This window comes from Sorex fumeus, unplaced genomic scaffold (genome assembly GCF_029834395.1).
Source record: "Sorex fumeus unplaced genomic scaffold, SorFum_2.1 ptg000058l, whole genome shotgun sequence".
Classification (NCBI taxonomy): Eukaryota; Metazoa; Chordata; class Mammalia; order Eulipotyphla; family Soricidae; genus Sorex; species Sorex fumeus.
The window spans coordinates 19,408,082-19,424,749 of NW_026606115.1; the positions used below are offsets into that span (position 1 = coordinate 19,408,082).

General features: G+C 40.3%; 1 protein-coding gene across 1 annotated transcript in view; it reads right to left on the reverse strand.

Annotated features, from left to right (window-relative positions):
* Positions 1-2,151: 2,151 nt before the first annotated feature.
* Positions 2,152-16,668, reverse strand: part of TBC1D8B (TBC1 domain family member 8B) — a 104,976-nt gene continuing 90,459 nt past the window's right edge. Inside the window, exons 20-21 of the mRNA XM_056125763.1 lie at positions 5,350-5,447; positions 2,152-2,547 (exon numbers count right to left, since the gene is read on the reverse strand). Coding sequence (XP_055981738.1) covers positions 2,152-2,547; positions 5,350-5,447 — 494 coding nt within the window. The remainder of the gene's footprint in view (positions 2,548-5,349; positions 5,448-16,668) is intronic.

A 16,668-nucleotide genomic window follows, 5' to 3' on the forward strand; every position in this document is an offset into this window, starting at 1 on the left:
TGTACCCCTGAGACCTGAACCTTAGCCTCAAAAAATAAATGATTTCAACTTCCACATATACTCTTTTTTCAACTCAAAAATATAAGTATTCAAATTTAATCTAGGTGAAAGGACAATGCTATAATCTTTAATATCCCAACTTTAAAACCATATTAAATATTAGTTAAGAATTTTTTGTATATACAGCTGACAAAATATTCAAAGTTTGTGCAATAGTATCTTTTCATATTATCACAGAATCTTGTATCTTTCTAGAGATATTTTATTATAATTTAATAATTATTGCATTAACATCCAACTTAATACATATAAACTATTAACCAAACTAAAATTTGGATGTATTTTACCAAATAAGTTTTGAGAAGCGTTATAGAAGCTTATTTACTATTTCTTTAAATGCTAACTTTCTTAAACAGATGGGACTGACCCAAATCCTTTTCAAGACATTATTATGAAGTGTCTGGCCAAATCCAGATTATAAAAAATTTTAAAAGTCAACTTGAAAATTCTCGAGCCTCTCTGAAAATAATATACTTAATGGTGATGCTGCTTCCTATATTAGGTCTTCTCCACTGTGGATTCTTGCCAAAGGCAAAGGTTGTCTCCTGGGTCACTCTAAAAGATCATACGTAAAAAGTCTAAAGACTTGTTATTTTTCTTTTAGAAATGTTCTTAGAGCTCAGGAGTCTTAGGAGTCACATCTGGTGGCGCTCAGGACATCAATCAGTGCTGGGTCCTCTGCATGCAGCCTAAAACACCAATGGGCTTAAAATCAAAGCATATGAAGAAAAAATAAAATTCCAAAGGCTGGGTGCAGTTATGTGTGCCTTAAGTGCTGGGATTATTTGGGAGGCTGAGGCTAGAGGATCTCATGGATCCACTACTAGCTTGTAGTGCACTATATAAATTGAGCATTTTCCCTAAATCTGGCAATATATGACCTTTTGGGAATATTATTTAAGAATCAGACCAGAAGAGAAAAAACTCCAATGGATGATATCTCCTTACAATTTCCTAACAATTAATTTTCTTGAAGAAATAACACAGAAATTGGACTGGTGTAGTTCGTTGTATATTTTTTCTTCTTTAAAGTGCTAAAAATCCCATTATTTCTAAAGGAACTTTCATTGTAATTAATGGAATGTAAAATGCATAAAGTTTATAGAAATTATACATCTAAGTCAGATAGTCAAAGCTTTTTAGATACCTGCAATCCAATAATTTAATAATCTTTAAACATAAACTCTATGGGCCTGCTAGGCTAATACAATAATTCAGTCTATCTAACATAAACATGACTGGTGAAAAAAATCTAAAATATAAAGCTAAAACTAAAACAGCCACAAGCTAGTCTGAGACAAATGTTACAAGAGGCAGTACTCAAAATTTCAACTAATTTATCAGTCTAACGAAAGACCTATACAGTTAATTGAATCATTCCTTACCCTTTCTGAAAAGGCTGGCGTTATCCAGCGTAAATCTAAATTCAATATCAGTATTCCTTACATCAGCCCACAATTTTGAGCTCCTGACTTTTTACTAGTAACAGTTAAGTCATCAGTTACTGAATCACTCAGTTAAGAACAAACACGTTTACTAAAAACTTTTATTATTAGAAGACTGAATAACACTAACTTTAAAAAGTCAGTATTATTACTAAGAGGTTACTTGAAAAGAGGCCTCCATATGGTAATTTTGTAGATAATTAAGGCTATAGATCTAAGAGCCTGGTTTTCCAAAGCATTCTAATAGGATTGAGGCAATTTGGTAAGTAACTTTTATCTACATGGCACATAAACATTACTAATACTTAAATACAATGCCACATTTTCAAAATAATCAGCAATTCATATGTAAATAGCAGCACAGATTAGTAATTTTTAAAAGTGGTATCATGGTGCCCTCTGGTGGTAACATTTAGCCTATTCCCCTGATACAGCATATAATGTGAAATACAAAAAGTACATTTGTATCGGAGGATATAAAAATTAGAGTTCACCATGAAGGAACGAGTTGTTGTGCTTCCGAATACCTAATACCTTTAAAAAAAAGAAAACAACAACTTTCAAGCATATCGGTAACAAGATAAATCCTTGAATGTCTACTCACAGATATCTTTAAAAAATTACTTGTATTAGTAGGCAATTCATGTTATATCTTAATTCTACAATTTAACTGAGAGCTCTTTGCATTTTCTAGTTTAGCTTTTACATCAACGGGCTTCTCAAAAAACCTCACCAGTGCTGGCTCATTCAACAAAGAAGCAATAATCTGTTCAAATGCAAATGACCACTGAGGTTCTTCCTTGGGAGAGGAAGAATCTTTCTCTAATAGCCTCTCAGTTTCCTCCAGCCCGGGTCCTCCAGGAGCACAAACTATCTCAGAGAATCCTTTGGCTGATGGTGGAGGGCTATGCAGTTTTCTTCCAACTTCTTCCATCCTGAGTAAAAGGTTGGTTACAACAGCAATGGCTTGATATAATGACTCTTCTTCAGGGTCCCCGTGAAATAAGTTAAATAGGGTCTTTGAAAACTGAATAAATTGTGACTGTAAGACACAAGTTGAAAATATCATAATCAACATTATACTTAGAAAATATTAAAAAAAAACCTCAAAAGTGATTATGTATAATACATAGAAGTTGGATCATATAACTTTCACCACAAGTAATTAGAACTGATTAGAATTAGTCCTCAAATAAATCCTGGTTATAGAAAGATGGCTATAAACCATGGAAGAAAAATTTATGTAAATTTTCTTCTCATCTGTGGCCTAACAGCAATGCATTTTATATATATATATAATAATTAAACACGTATACATATGACTATATATCTATATATAAAATAATTTCTCAATAGCTTACCTGCTCAGTGTTAGGTGCTATATTTAAAATTAGGCAAAGTATTATATTTCCCTATATATAAGTCATTTATTTGTTAACTGATCTTAAAGCAAGGTTTATGAATAAATTTTTCTTGATGTTCCTGGAAGACATGAGTGGCAACTCAACAATGATGATTTATATTACAGAATGTTCGGTGATTTATCTAGTACAATAAAACAGCTCTTAGAAGCCTATTTGGACATGATTCTCTTTAAAAACTAAGCTGAGGCCCAACAGAAAAAATATCATGGCTTGTAACTGATAATTCATGAACATTTAGAGGAAATATGTGTCAACTGAAAAATACCAGTTATTAGATGTTGATTGAGTTTTTGGACTGAGGAAAGGAGAAAAACACTTTAAGAGGTATTTTGCCCATGGGCAGTCAGGAAGGGCTTTGGAATACCTCTTAGGTGGTCCTCAGGAAGGGCTTTCTTGTGTTGATTTGGCTACTTGATTGGGTGCAGTGTCGGCCCAGAATGCTGGGGAGTTGGAGTGACAAGAGAGATGGAGAGAGAAACAGAGTTGGAGAGATGAGAGAGAGAGCAAGGCAGCAATATGGGCTGTGGAGAGACTAGCAAGGGGCACAGAGGGAAAAGAATATAGAAGGATACAGGAGCAGGCACATGGAGAAAGAGCACCCAGGCTGCAAGATGGAGTGCAGAGAGATGAGTGGGAGAGACAGGAGGAGACCGGAATGAGGGGGCAGTGTGAGACTAGAATGATACTTTCCCTGTAGTACCACTTGTATAACTGAAACCCAAGCACAAAAATTTGTAAGTCTACAACTGTATCTCATGGTGTTTCACTAATAAAAATTTAAAAAAATAAAACAAATATTGTAAAGGTAAAGGTAAAGGTAAAGGCCCTCCCGTTGATCGTCGATTTGCTCGAGCGGGCCCAGTAACGTCTCCATTGGAGACTTTGTTGTTACTGTGTCTGGCATATCGAATACTCTCGAAAACAAATATTAACAAAATAAAATTTAAAAAGGGAGACTGGGGCAGGCGTGTGGGGAGAATGGAATAAACAGCAACCGATCAACCAACCAGCTTGGCCCTCATTTCCTCCACCGTTTGCCCCATGACCTGGGTGGCTAGGGGAAGAGCCACTGGGGCCTCCTCCTGGCCGCCCCCGGAGATTTTATACACATGGTGCTATCTCTTCAGAATGATTCTTACTATTTATTATCATACACTAAGTAGTCTATAAGGGGCTTAGACTTGTGTCAGTAGTAATTATTAGTATTATTTGAACAGGTTCAAATACAAGATGATTAGTGAATCCTTATTTATTTAATTTTAGTAATTTCTTAGCTTTAGTGCCTAGAATCGGGAATTTCATGTAGCAGACACTAAAAAAATTACTGAATTAAAGTGAAAATGGAAGGTATTAAAAATATACATTTTAGGAGCTGGAGTGATAGCACAGCGGGTAAGGCATTTGCCTTGCATGCGGCTGACCCGGGTTCGATTCCCAGCATCCTATATGGTCCCCTGAGTAGTGCCAGGAGTAATTCCTGAGTGCATGAGCCAGGGATAACCCCTGTGCATCACTGGGTGTAACCCAAAAAGTAATAAATAAATAAATAAAGGTAAAGGTAAAGGCCCTCCCGTTGATCGTCGATTTGCTCGAGCGGGCCCAGTAACTTCTCCATTGGAGGCTTTGTTGTTACTGTGTCTGGCATATCGAATACTCTCGGTAGCTTGCCGGGCTCTCCGAGAGGGGCGGAGGAATCGAACCTGGGTCGGCCTTGTTGGCCGCTTGTAAGGCGAACGCCCTACCACAAAATAAAAATTAAAATATACATTTTATTGGTGCAAATGTCATAGCAGAGGAACTATATTAAAAAACTAAGTGCACATCAGTATTTAAAGCAAACAATTATTAAAAATGTGGCTCCTGGAGCTGGAGAGATAGTACAGTGGGTAAGGCACTTGCCTTGCACATGGCTGACCTGGGATTGATCGTCAGCATTGCTTATGATACCCTGAGCACAGCAAGGAGTAATTCCTGAGTTCAGAGTCAGGGGTAACTCCTGAGCATTCCGGCATGTGGCTCAAACCCTGCCACTCCCCCTCCAAAAAAACCCCAAAAAATGAAAAAAAAATTCACACGACTGTATGCCTGTCTAGAATTGTAATTCTTTGGGAATTTATTCCCAGAGAAACCCCAACTGTAGGTTTACAAAAAATGTTATACCTGAAATTTAGAAACTATGTGGATTAGTTAACTATATTTACAGTATAAGAATTCAGAATTTTGTGGTCACAAGACAGTTCAATGGGCTGGAGTGAATATATTGCACCCAGAAGGTCCATGTTTGGTCTTGGTATCAGATGGTCCCCTGGGTACCACCAAGAGTGGCCCTGAACACTGAGTCAGGAGCGGCCCCTGGGCCTGCTGGTGTAACAGCCCTCCCCCAAAAATATTTAGAACTTTTTTACTTGAAAATACTATACCTGATTCATTCTTGGTAAATCCTTAATGCTTTCTTCTTTTTTAGAAAGTTCATCTTGCCACTGACTCAGATATTCTTGAATATCAACTTTTTCTTTGCCTGAATGAGGGGAATTAAATCATTTTATAACGAGCAAAATATATTTTTCTCAATCTTAAAAGGACTAATCTGGTGGAAAGATATTTCATTATCACTGAGATGCAAAATTCTACTTCTAAAATCCAAGAAGTTATATAAAGTTACCTTTTATTTTACCCATTGTATCAGAAAATTCTCCATTTGTATTAAATTAAATTAAAACTTGAAATTTGTTGTCTGCCATAGAGGCAGACTGAGAGGTGGTAGAGGTGGGAGGGAAACTGGGGACATTGGTGATGTTAAATGTACACTTGTGAAAGGACTCATGCTGGAATATTGTATGATTGAAACCAAACCATGAACAACTTTATAACTGTGTATATCTAACAGTGATTTAATTTAAAAATAAATAAAAATAAAACTTTTACGTTTTGGGGGGAGGGGGGCGGGGCGGGGCAGAACACAGCATATGGTGGTGCCCAGGGTTTCCTAATGACTCTGTGCTCAGGGATAACTCCTAACAGAATTCAGAGAACCATATGGGATACCGGGAATGCAACCCTGGTTGGATGTGTGCAAACAAGCATTCTATGTGCTGCACTATCTCATCTCTCTGGTTCCTAAAACTTTTGCTTTGGAAGGAATGGGAACTAGGGAAGACACCATGAGCGAGGGAGAAGGACACATTTTTGATTAAACAGCACATTATGGCTTGATGATATACATTTCAGGTAAATATTCTCATATATTATATTATGTTTAAAATAGCTTCTATATAATATTCTTGATCACTTGATCACTTGACTTCCTGTTAATCGACGATTTGCTCGAGTGGGCGCCAGTAAAATCTCCATTTGTCCCTATCACGTGAGAGTGTAGCCCAATGGCGTCTGTTCCCTCTGGGAACATGAAGAGCCTCAAACCGATCGCTCATGATCTTGATGAAGAAGTCTGACCATCTGGTAGGTGGGCAGCCACGCGGTCTTTTGACATCCCATGGAATCCAGTCGGTAACAGCTCTAGTCCAGTGGTCATCTTTAAATCTCATTACGTGACCAGCCCATCTGATTTTTGACACCTTGGCAAACAAGACAACATCCCTGATTCTTGATGGTCGACGGATGTCGGAACTCTGGATTCTTTCTCTCATTTGAGTGAAACGTGATATTCCAAGCATAGCTCTTTCAATTCCTCTTTGGGAGACCCTAATAGCGTTCTCATCCTGCTTGCGTAGGGCCCAGATCTCTGAGGCATATGTTAATGCAGGAAGAACAGTGGAATCAAAGAGATGTGCCTGGAGCTGGAGGTTCTTCGTCCTCTTAGCTATTTCTTCGACGTTCTTGAAGGCGTTCCAAGCCGCTCTCTTCCTCTTGTGCAGCTCGGGTGCCAGGTCATTTGTCATGTTGACTTCTCGACCTAGGTACACATAGCTGTTGCATTCGAAGATGGTCGTTCTGTTGAGAGCGAATGGGGCGTCAGGAATGAGGCTGTTTCTCATAAACATTGTCTTTGTAAAATTCAGCTGTAGTCCGACCTTTCCACACTCACGGTCGAAGTTGGCCAGCATTTGTGCCGCTTGGCTGATGTTCGGTGTTATTAAAACAATGTCATCAGCAAAGCGGAGGTGTTGTAGTTGCTGACCATCTATCTTCACTCCCATTCCTTCCCATTCCAGTCATCGCATGATGTTCTCGAGGGTGACACTGAAGAGTTTCTGTGAAATGGTATCACCCTGCCGAACCCCTCTCTTGACATCAATAATTACTTCTTTGTAGAATGGTGAGATCCTGGTAGTGAATCCGTAATACAGCTCACGGAGGATCTTGATGTATTGAGCTTGAATGCCCTGATTGGCTAGGGCTTCAATGACCGCTTCTGTCTCAACAGAATCAAAGGCCTTCTTTAAATCAATGAACGTTAGACAGAGCGGCATCTTGAACTCCCGAGAAACCTCAATGAGCTTGGCTATCGTGTGGATATGGTCGATGGTGCTGAATCCTTTGCAGAACCCAGCTTGCTCGCATGGTTGGAACTCCGGCTTCTTTCTCTCATTTGAGTGAAACGTGATATTCCAAGCATAGCTCTTCATCTAGTGTCCTTCATCTAGTGTTCTGCCAATCCTATTTAGGATGACTCGAGTGAACAACTTGTAGATGACAGACAATAGGCAGATCGGGCGATAGTTGCCAATGTCATGGTTGTCTCCCTTCTTGAACAGTAATACAGTCCTGCTGGTTTTCCATTAGGACGGAACCTTGCATTCAGACAGGTAGCGTGTGAAGAGCCGAGCCAGTGTATTGATGAGTACTGATGGCAGGTGCTTCAGGTGTTCAGGTCTGACCTTGTCTGGGCCGGGTGCTATTTGTTTCTTTACTGACAAAATGGCGTGTCGGATTTCAGAAGGGAGAACACTGGGAACGACATATCCATCCTGTGGAATTTGGTATATCAGCAAGTGGACATGGCTATTGAAGAGATTTGAGTAGAAGTCATGGATAATCTTCTCCACTGCCGTTCTGGAGGATGTGATAGATCCATCAGGACGTTGGAGGGCAGTCATCTTGGTCTTGTAGTTGGTGAAGGATAGGCGGGCGTTATGAATACTTTTCCCGACTTCTGCCGCATCTACCAGCACTTCTGCTCTTCTCTCTTTGAGGTCTTCCTTGATCGCATCTCTGCACTGCTTTGTGAGCTCGGACGTTCGCTTGCGGTTGCCTGAGGCATGCGCCAAACCACATTGGCGAATAAGATCAAGAGTTTTATTAATACTCTTAATATGCAGATATCAAAGTGGTCTTATAGTGGCTCTTTTTTTCAAAGATTTAACACACTTCAAAATCATGATATCAATTAATGTGATATTTACAGTCCTATTTAAGGACTGTAAATAACTAGGTGGATATACTGAACAACCTGGGGGAAGTTTCATGATCACGATCATGACCATCCTGTTGTTCGTCGATTGCCTCGAGTAGGTCCCCAGTAACGTCTCCTTTGTCCTAGCCATGAGAATTTTCTTAAAAAGTGCCAGATTTGGGGCACGGAGGCCCAGCTCTGGGCAACAATGCTGAACGGCTCCAATTCCAAACAGGTACAGCCCGCCCCCAAGGGCCTGGGACCCTCTCTGGGCATGCGCCGCTAGATCCAGCTCCAAGAAAACCGGTTTTCTCCCCTGATCTGCGCGGGACGGGCACGGAGGCCCAGCTCTGGGCAACAAAGCTGAACGGCTCCAATTCCAAACAGGTACAGCCCGCCCCCAAGGGCCTGGGACCCTCTCTGGGCATGCGCAGCTAGATCCAGCTCCTAGAAAGCCGGTTTTCTCCCCTGATCTGCGTGGGACGGGCACGGAGGCCCAGCTCTGGGCAACAAAGCTGAACGGCTCCAATTCCAAGCAGGAGACGTTCCCAACTCCTCGCCCAGTGCCAGGGACTCTTTCTGGAGCCGCGGCCGCTAATGCGGCCGCGAAATATTTTCCCACTACATATGCCATAGGAACCATAAGCTACCTTTTTAGATGGAAACTTCTCTAGTTTAGCTCAGCCACTAGAAACTCAGTAGCCAATGACTCATAAGCCTATCTTAACTCACACTGCATATCAAGCAGAATAGTAACAGTGAACGTGAAGGACTAAACCACACTTCTCACAATGGTAAAGCAACGCAAAAGCCCACCAAACTTTCATATTGAAGAGTCTAGCCCAGATGACACCAACAGTACTGTAGTGTTAGACAACCACTCTGACAAGGAATTCAGAAGGGAGCTACTTAGGATGCTTAGGGAACTAAAAGAAACAATGGAAAGCAATGCCAATAGAAGACAAGAGGATTTGAAGGCAGAAATGAGGAAAATGCAATCAGAAATGTCAGACCTGAAAAATCTTGTAGGCGAATTGAAAAGCTCAGTGGAAGACCTCAGCAGCAGAGTAACAGCTGCTGAGAACAGAATCAGTGAGATCAAAGATGAAGTTCAGAGACTCTCTAGAAAAGAGCAGAAAATGGAAAAGAGACTCACAATTCGGGAACAGATGGCAAGAGAAGATCGTGATGAAGCCAAGAGGGGTAACATAAGAATTATTGGAGTCCCAGAGGGACAGGAAGAAAACCTCGATGAAGAAGAAACTGTCAAAGACATCATTGCTACAACATTTCCAGAGCTGAAGAAAACTTGTGACCACATTCAGGAGGCCCGAAGGGTACCAGCTAGAAGAAATCCGAATAAAAATACCCCAAGACACATTCTGATCAAAATGACCAAAACCTTAGACAGAGACAAAATTCTGAAAGCAGCAAGATCGAAGAAAGAAATCTCTTACAAAGGAGCATCCTTAAAATTCACAGCTGATTTTTCTGATGAAACCCTCATGGCCCGAAAACAGTGGTGGGACATAGTAAAAAAACTCAATGAAATAAATGCCTCCCCCAAAATACTTTTCCCAGCAAGACTCTCATTCATAATAGAAGGAACAACACACAGTTTCACAGACAAACAACAGCTCAGGAACTTCATAGACTCAAAACCATGGTTACAAGAACAACTAAATGGGCTACTTTAAGGCAAGAAAGGCCCCTCAAATACACCAAATTTTAACATAACAATGGGACAAAATCCCATAACAATAATCTCTCTCAATGTCAATGGGCTAAACACACCAATTAAAAGACATAGAGTGGCAGGATGGATTAGAAAATTGAACCCAACATTCTGCTGCCTGCAAGAAACACATCTCAATAGTCAAAGCAAACACAGACTCAGAGTCAAAGGCTGGAAAACAATCCTACAGGCAAACAGCTCCCATAAAAAAGCTGGGGTAGCCATCCTTATATCAGACCACATCGATTTCAGAGTGAAGAAGGTCATAAGAGACAGTGAAGGCCATTTCTTATTGATCAAAGGATCTGTACAACAGGAAGAACTTACAATAATAAATGTATATGCACCTAATGAGAGACGAGCAAAGTACTTAAAACAACTACTCATAGATTTGGAAAAAGACATCAATAGCAACACAATACTAGTGGGAGACTTCAACACCGCTTTGTCACCTCTTGATAGATCAACCAGACTCAAGCTTAGCAAGGGCATCCTTCATTTGAGGGAAACAATGGAATAAAGGGACTTAGTAGATATATACAGGACACTTCATCCACAAAAAGCTGAATACACATTCTTCTCAAGCGTACATGGAACATTCTCCAAGATAGACCACATGCTGAGCCACAAAACATGCCTCCATAAAATTAAGAAGATAGAGATTGTATTAACAATCTTCTCAGACCATAATGCGCTGAAATTAGAGGTAAATCACACAAAAAAACAGAAAACTAAATCAAACACCTGGAAATTAAACAGTGCACTATTGAAGAACGAGTGGATTAGACAAGAAATCAAAGAGGAAATCAAAAGATTCCTAGAAACGAATGAAAATGAGGACACGAGTTACCAAAACTTATGGGACACAGCAAAAGCTGTGTTAAGAGGAAAGTTTATAGCTCTACAAGCATTCCTCAGGAAGGAGGAGCGAGCACACATAAGTAACCTAACCTCACAGCTAAAGAGCTTGGAGAAGGACCAAAAAAATGAGCACAACCTGAACAGGAGAAAGGAAATAATAAAACTCAGAGCAGAGATTAACGAGATGGAAACCCAAAAAACAATCCGAAAGATCAATGAAACCAAGAGCTGGTTCTTCGAGAAAATTAACAAGATCGATAAGCCTCTAGCAAAGCTCACAAAGAAGGGGAGAGAGAAAACCCTAATAAACCGAATCAGAAATGAAAAGGGGGTCATTACAACAGAAACTACAGAAATTCAAAGGATCCTCAGGGAGTACTTTGAGAAGCTTTATGCCACGGAACATCAAAACCTTGAGGAAATGGATAAATTCCTAGACTCCTACAGACTCCCAAGGCTGAACCAAGAAGACCTGGAATACCTGAACAGACCTATCACCATCAAGGAAATTGAAATGGTAATAAAAAGTCTCCCCAAGCACAAAAGTCCTGGCCCGGATGGATTTACTAATGAATTCTTCCAAATCTTTAAAGAGTTCTTACTCCCAATGCTCTTTAAGCTTTTCCACGAAATTGAAATATCAAAAACACTTCCGAACAGTTTCTACGAAGCAAATATCACACTGATACCAAAAGCAGACAGAGAGACAAGGACTTAGCACAGAGAACCAACCGCTTGGAGCAGAAAAGCAAATGGACTATGTGTTAAACCGAGCCACCAAGCCTGCCCGGAGGGGAAAGGGTGTTGTCCCGCTCACCCGCTCCTCTCTGGAAAGAAAGATGGCGGCTGCACGGGAGCCTTGTGGACAGCAGGTTTGAGCCGGGGGCGGGGGGTAGCAGGGGCCTCATGGGAAGGGGGGCGTTCTGGGCCGTTCTTCACGCCCGACCGAGGTCACCAGCTGCCCCCCACGAGCGGCTCTCCGGCACGGCCACGACTCCAGAGCACAGAAACCAATCTCTTAACTATCTAACTTTTAATAGAAATACTTCCAGGGTTAATAAGTGAAACAGCAGAAATCCAAAACCGCGCGGCCATGCGGCCGCGCGACATCATTTTGTTCTTAAACCAAACTGTAGAAAGCAAATCATTTCACAACACTGTTTCAGCATATCTGATTGGGGGGGGGTCGTAAACTTTAAACAATAATTGTGTATCTTCTATCAAAACAATGTATCTAGTCAAAGTAGATAGAGTATTAACTAGAACTCATCTGCGTCACAGGAATTGGGAGGGGTGGGAGGTGGGGTTCTATTGGGGTTCACGGTTAAAAATAAGTATTGGTAAAGGGAAATGTGTTTGATACTTACATGACTGAGACCTAAACCCGAAAGCTCTGTAACTTTTCCCACAGTGATTCAATAAAGAAATAAACTATTAAAAAAAAAGCAGACAGAGATACCACAAAGAAAGAGAATTACAGACCGATATCCCTGATGAACACAGATGCAAAGATCCTCAACAAACTACTAGCAAATAGAATCCAACTACTCATCAAAAAGATCATACACCATGACCAAGTAGGATTCATCCCAGGGATGCAAGGATGGTTTAACATTCGAAAATCAATCAACATAATCCATCATATTAACAAAAGAAAAGATAAAAAGCATATGATTATATCAATAGATGCAGAGAAAGCATTTGACAAGATCCAGCACCCCTTTATGATGAAAACCCTACCCAAAATGGGTATAGAGGGGACCTTCCTCAACATAATTAGAGCCATCTACCACAAGCCTACAGCAAGCATCATCCTCAATGGGGAAAAACTGAGAGCCTTCCCTCTAAGATCAGGGACGAGACAGGGATGCCCACTCTCTCCACTGCTGTTCAATATAGTACTGGAAGTACTTGCAATAGCGATTAGGCAAGAAAAGGATATTAAGGGCATTCAGGTAGGAAAGGAAGGAATCAAGCTCTCACTATTCGCAGATGATATGATACTCTACTTAGAGAACCCAATAACCTCCACCAAAAAACTCCTAGAAACAATAGACTCGTATAGTAAAGTTGCAGGCTATAAAATCAATACCCAAAAGTCCATGGCTTTCCTATACGCAAACAGTGAGAGAGAGGAAAGCTACATGAAAAAAACAATCCCGTTCACAATTGTGCCCCAGAAAATCAAGTACCTAGGAATCAGCTTAACTAAGGAAGTAAAGGACCTGTACAAAGAAAACTACAAAACGCTACTTCAGGAAATAAAAGAAGACATGAGGAAATGGAAAGATATCCCCTGCTCATGGGTCGGGAGACTTAACATTGTCAAAATGGAAATACTACCGAAAGCATTGTAAAAATTCAATGCAATCCCTATAAGGATACCCATGACATTCTTCAAAGAAATGGAGCAAACTCTCCTGAAATTTATATGTAACAGTAAGCCCCCACGATTAGCTAAAGCAATTCTTGGGAAAAAGAAAATGGGAGGAATCAACCTCCCGAACTTCAAACTGTACTACAAAGCAGTAATAATTAAAACAGCATGGTACTGGAACAAAGGCAGAACTGCAGACCAATGGAACAGGGTTGAATACACTGACATCTCCCCTCAATCATATGATCATCTAATCTTTGATAAAGGTGCAAGTAATGTGAAGTGGAGTAAGGAAAGCCTCTTTAATAAATTGTGCTGGCATCACTGGACGGCTACATACAAAAAAATGGGCTCAGAACTCTGCCTAACACCATGTACAAAAGTAAGATCAAAATGGATTAAAGACCTCAACATCAGACCAGAAACCTTAAGGTACATTGAAGACAAAGTTGGCAAAACCCTCCATGACATTGAAGCTAATGGTATCTTCAAAGATGCCACGCCACTGGCCGAGTAAGTGAAAACAGAGATAGATAAATGGGACTATCTTAAACTAAGAAGCTTCTGCACCTCCAAAGAAACAGTGACCAAAATACAAAGACAGTCTACAGAATGGGAAAGGATATTCGCCGAATATACATCTGACAAGGGGTTGATATCCAGGATATACAAAATACTGGTTAAACTCCACAAGAAGAAAACATCCAACCCCATCCAAAAATGGGGCAATGAAATGAACAGAAACTTTCTCAAAGAAGAAATCCGAATGACAAAAAAGCACATGAGAAAATTCTCTACATCATTAATCATCAGGGAGATGCAGATCAAAACCACAATGAGATACCATCTCACACTTCAGAGACTGGCCCACATTCAAAAGAACAAAAGCAACCGATGCTGGCATGGATGTGGCGAGAAAGGGACACTCCTTCACTGTTGGTGGGAATGTCAACTGGTTCAGCCCTTCTGGAAAACAGTATGGACGATTCTCAAAAAATTAGAAATTGAGTTCCCATTTGACCCAGCAATACCACTCCTGGAAATATATCCCAGAGAGGCAAAAATGTATAGTCGAAGTGACATCTGCACTTGTTTGTTCATTGCAGCACTCTTTACAATAGCCAGAAACTGGAAGAAACCTGAATGCCCAAGAACAGATGACTGGTTAAAGAAACTTTGGTACATCTACACAATGGAGTACTATGTAGCTCTTAGAAAAGATGAAGTTATGAAATTTACATACAAGTGGTACAATATGGAAAGTATCATGCTAAGCGAAATGAGTCAGAAAGAGAGGGATAGACATAGAAAGATTGCATTCATCTGGGGGATATAAAGTAACAAAATATGAGATTAATACCCAAGAATAGCTGAGATCAGCACCAGGAGCATTACTCCATAACTTAGAGGCCAGCCGGGTATCCTAGAGGAAAGGGCAGTTTAGATAGAGAAGGGAGCACCAAATAAAGGGTGTTTGGAGGATCCTCCCAGGAGGGGAATGCATGTCGAAAGTAGACTATGGACTGAACATGTTTGCCACTCAATGCCTCTTTTGCAGACCACAACACCCAAACGGAGAGAGAGAACAAAGGGGATTGCCCTGCCACAGAGGCAGGGGGGGATGGGAGGATGGGGGGGGGATGGGGGGATGGGGGTGGGGGGGATATTATCCAGGTGGTGGAAAATGGGCACTGGTGGAGGGATGGGTATCTGATCATTGTATAATCGAAACCCAAGCACAAAAAATTGTAAATCTACAACTGTACCTCATGGTGTTTCACTAATAAAAAAAAGGAAAAAAAAGACAAAAAAAATAAGAACTGGTATTACTAGAACATTAGGAAGAAAAAAGAATTCAACTTTTTGAAAGGTTGTATCACTCATTTGTTTATTCATTCAATGAAATATCATGGAACTGAAAAGTGAAAATCCAAAAATATAAATATGGTTCCTTCATAGATCTAATAAAACAATCACTAGTTTTAATGATTATATAAATATGACCGAGTTGTAGAAGAAACATTAATTTGGCTCTCCTCTACAAAAAAGCATGTTAATGAAAATTAAGCATCTTTCTCAAGTAAGTAAAGACAGTCATTAAAGTAACAGGATTTGAGAGGTAGGAAGAATATTTTGCTACTATTTCAAGAATCCCCCTACCAAACTTAGTAGTGATTTCATTCATGTAACAGTTAAACAAAAGTTTCAGCCCCTTCATGTCTACAGTTAGAAATAAATGCAAATAAAGATGTCTCAAATGCATAATTCTCTGTGGCTTTAGAAACCAATAAAATAAATACATTTCTTCAAAAAAAAAAGTGCCAGATTCAAGGTTCTCTCAGGGTTAGGAGAATGAGACCCATCATTGTTACTGGTATTTGGCATATTGGGTATGCCACGGGGAGTTTGCCAGACTCTGCTGTGTCGGCAGGTTACATTCGGTAGCCTGCCAGTTTGTCCAAAGTAAGAATGAGATAATAAGATGTCCTTCAGGAAGCTGGGTTTTATAGTCTCTGGGTCTTGGCCGTTGATGGGATTACACGGCGCCAGGGGGCGAGTTGGTGGGTGTGACCCCTGCCTACTGGAACATGGAGGATCCGGGTGGAGGATACTCAGGCCCTGATCCGAGCAGGCTTGGAGATCTCAGCCCCAGGTCCCGCATGCCTTTGTTCCTCTGCCAGTACCTTCATGTGTGTGGAGAGTGGAGGTCTTCGGCGCCATGTAATCCCATCAATGGCCAAGTCCCAGAGACTATAAAACCCAGCTCCAGGAAGAGAACAGGGCAGAGTCTCCTGCCCCCATGCCTGGGGGAAGTTTAACATTTAAATAATTCTTCAGCAATAAATCACCTATTAAGTAAATCTTAACTCAAAAACATAAAAAATGATGTGTTTTTGGAGAACAACTAGAGAGTTCTCTATCACATAAAAATTGCAAAGAAGCTAAATGTCCCTAAATATTAGGTTAGTTGTTGGAATGAATTATTCTGCAACAAAACAATGGAAGAATTTGTTCTCATTAAAAATGTGATAGCTTAGGGCATATCTTAGTGCTCTGGAGTGCATCCTTTGCATGTGGGAGACCTAATTTTGATCTCTGGCAATCCATGATCCCCAGAGCATCAAGCTAGGAGTAGCCCTTGACAACTGTAAGATTGGCCTCCAGAAAAATAAAGATAGATCCAAATATACTAAAATGAAAAGATGTCCATTGTATACTGAGAAAAAAAATTAAAAGTAAGTAGTAAGGGCAAGGAATATGATTCGTTGATTAATACACTTATCTTGAAAGCATGAGACCTGAGTTTGATTCTTGAAACTCTAAGAAAATAAAATGAAAGAAAAAGCAAGGATAGGGTGATAAAAGGTGATAAAGTGATTTGCAGGATGCCCTCTCAACAACGATATTGCAGA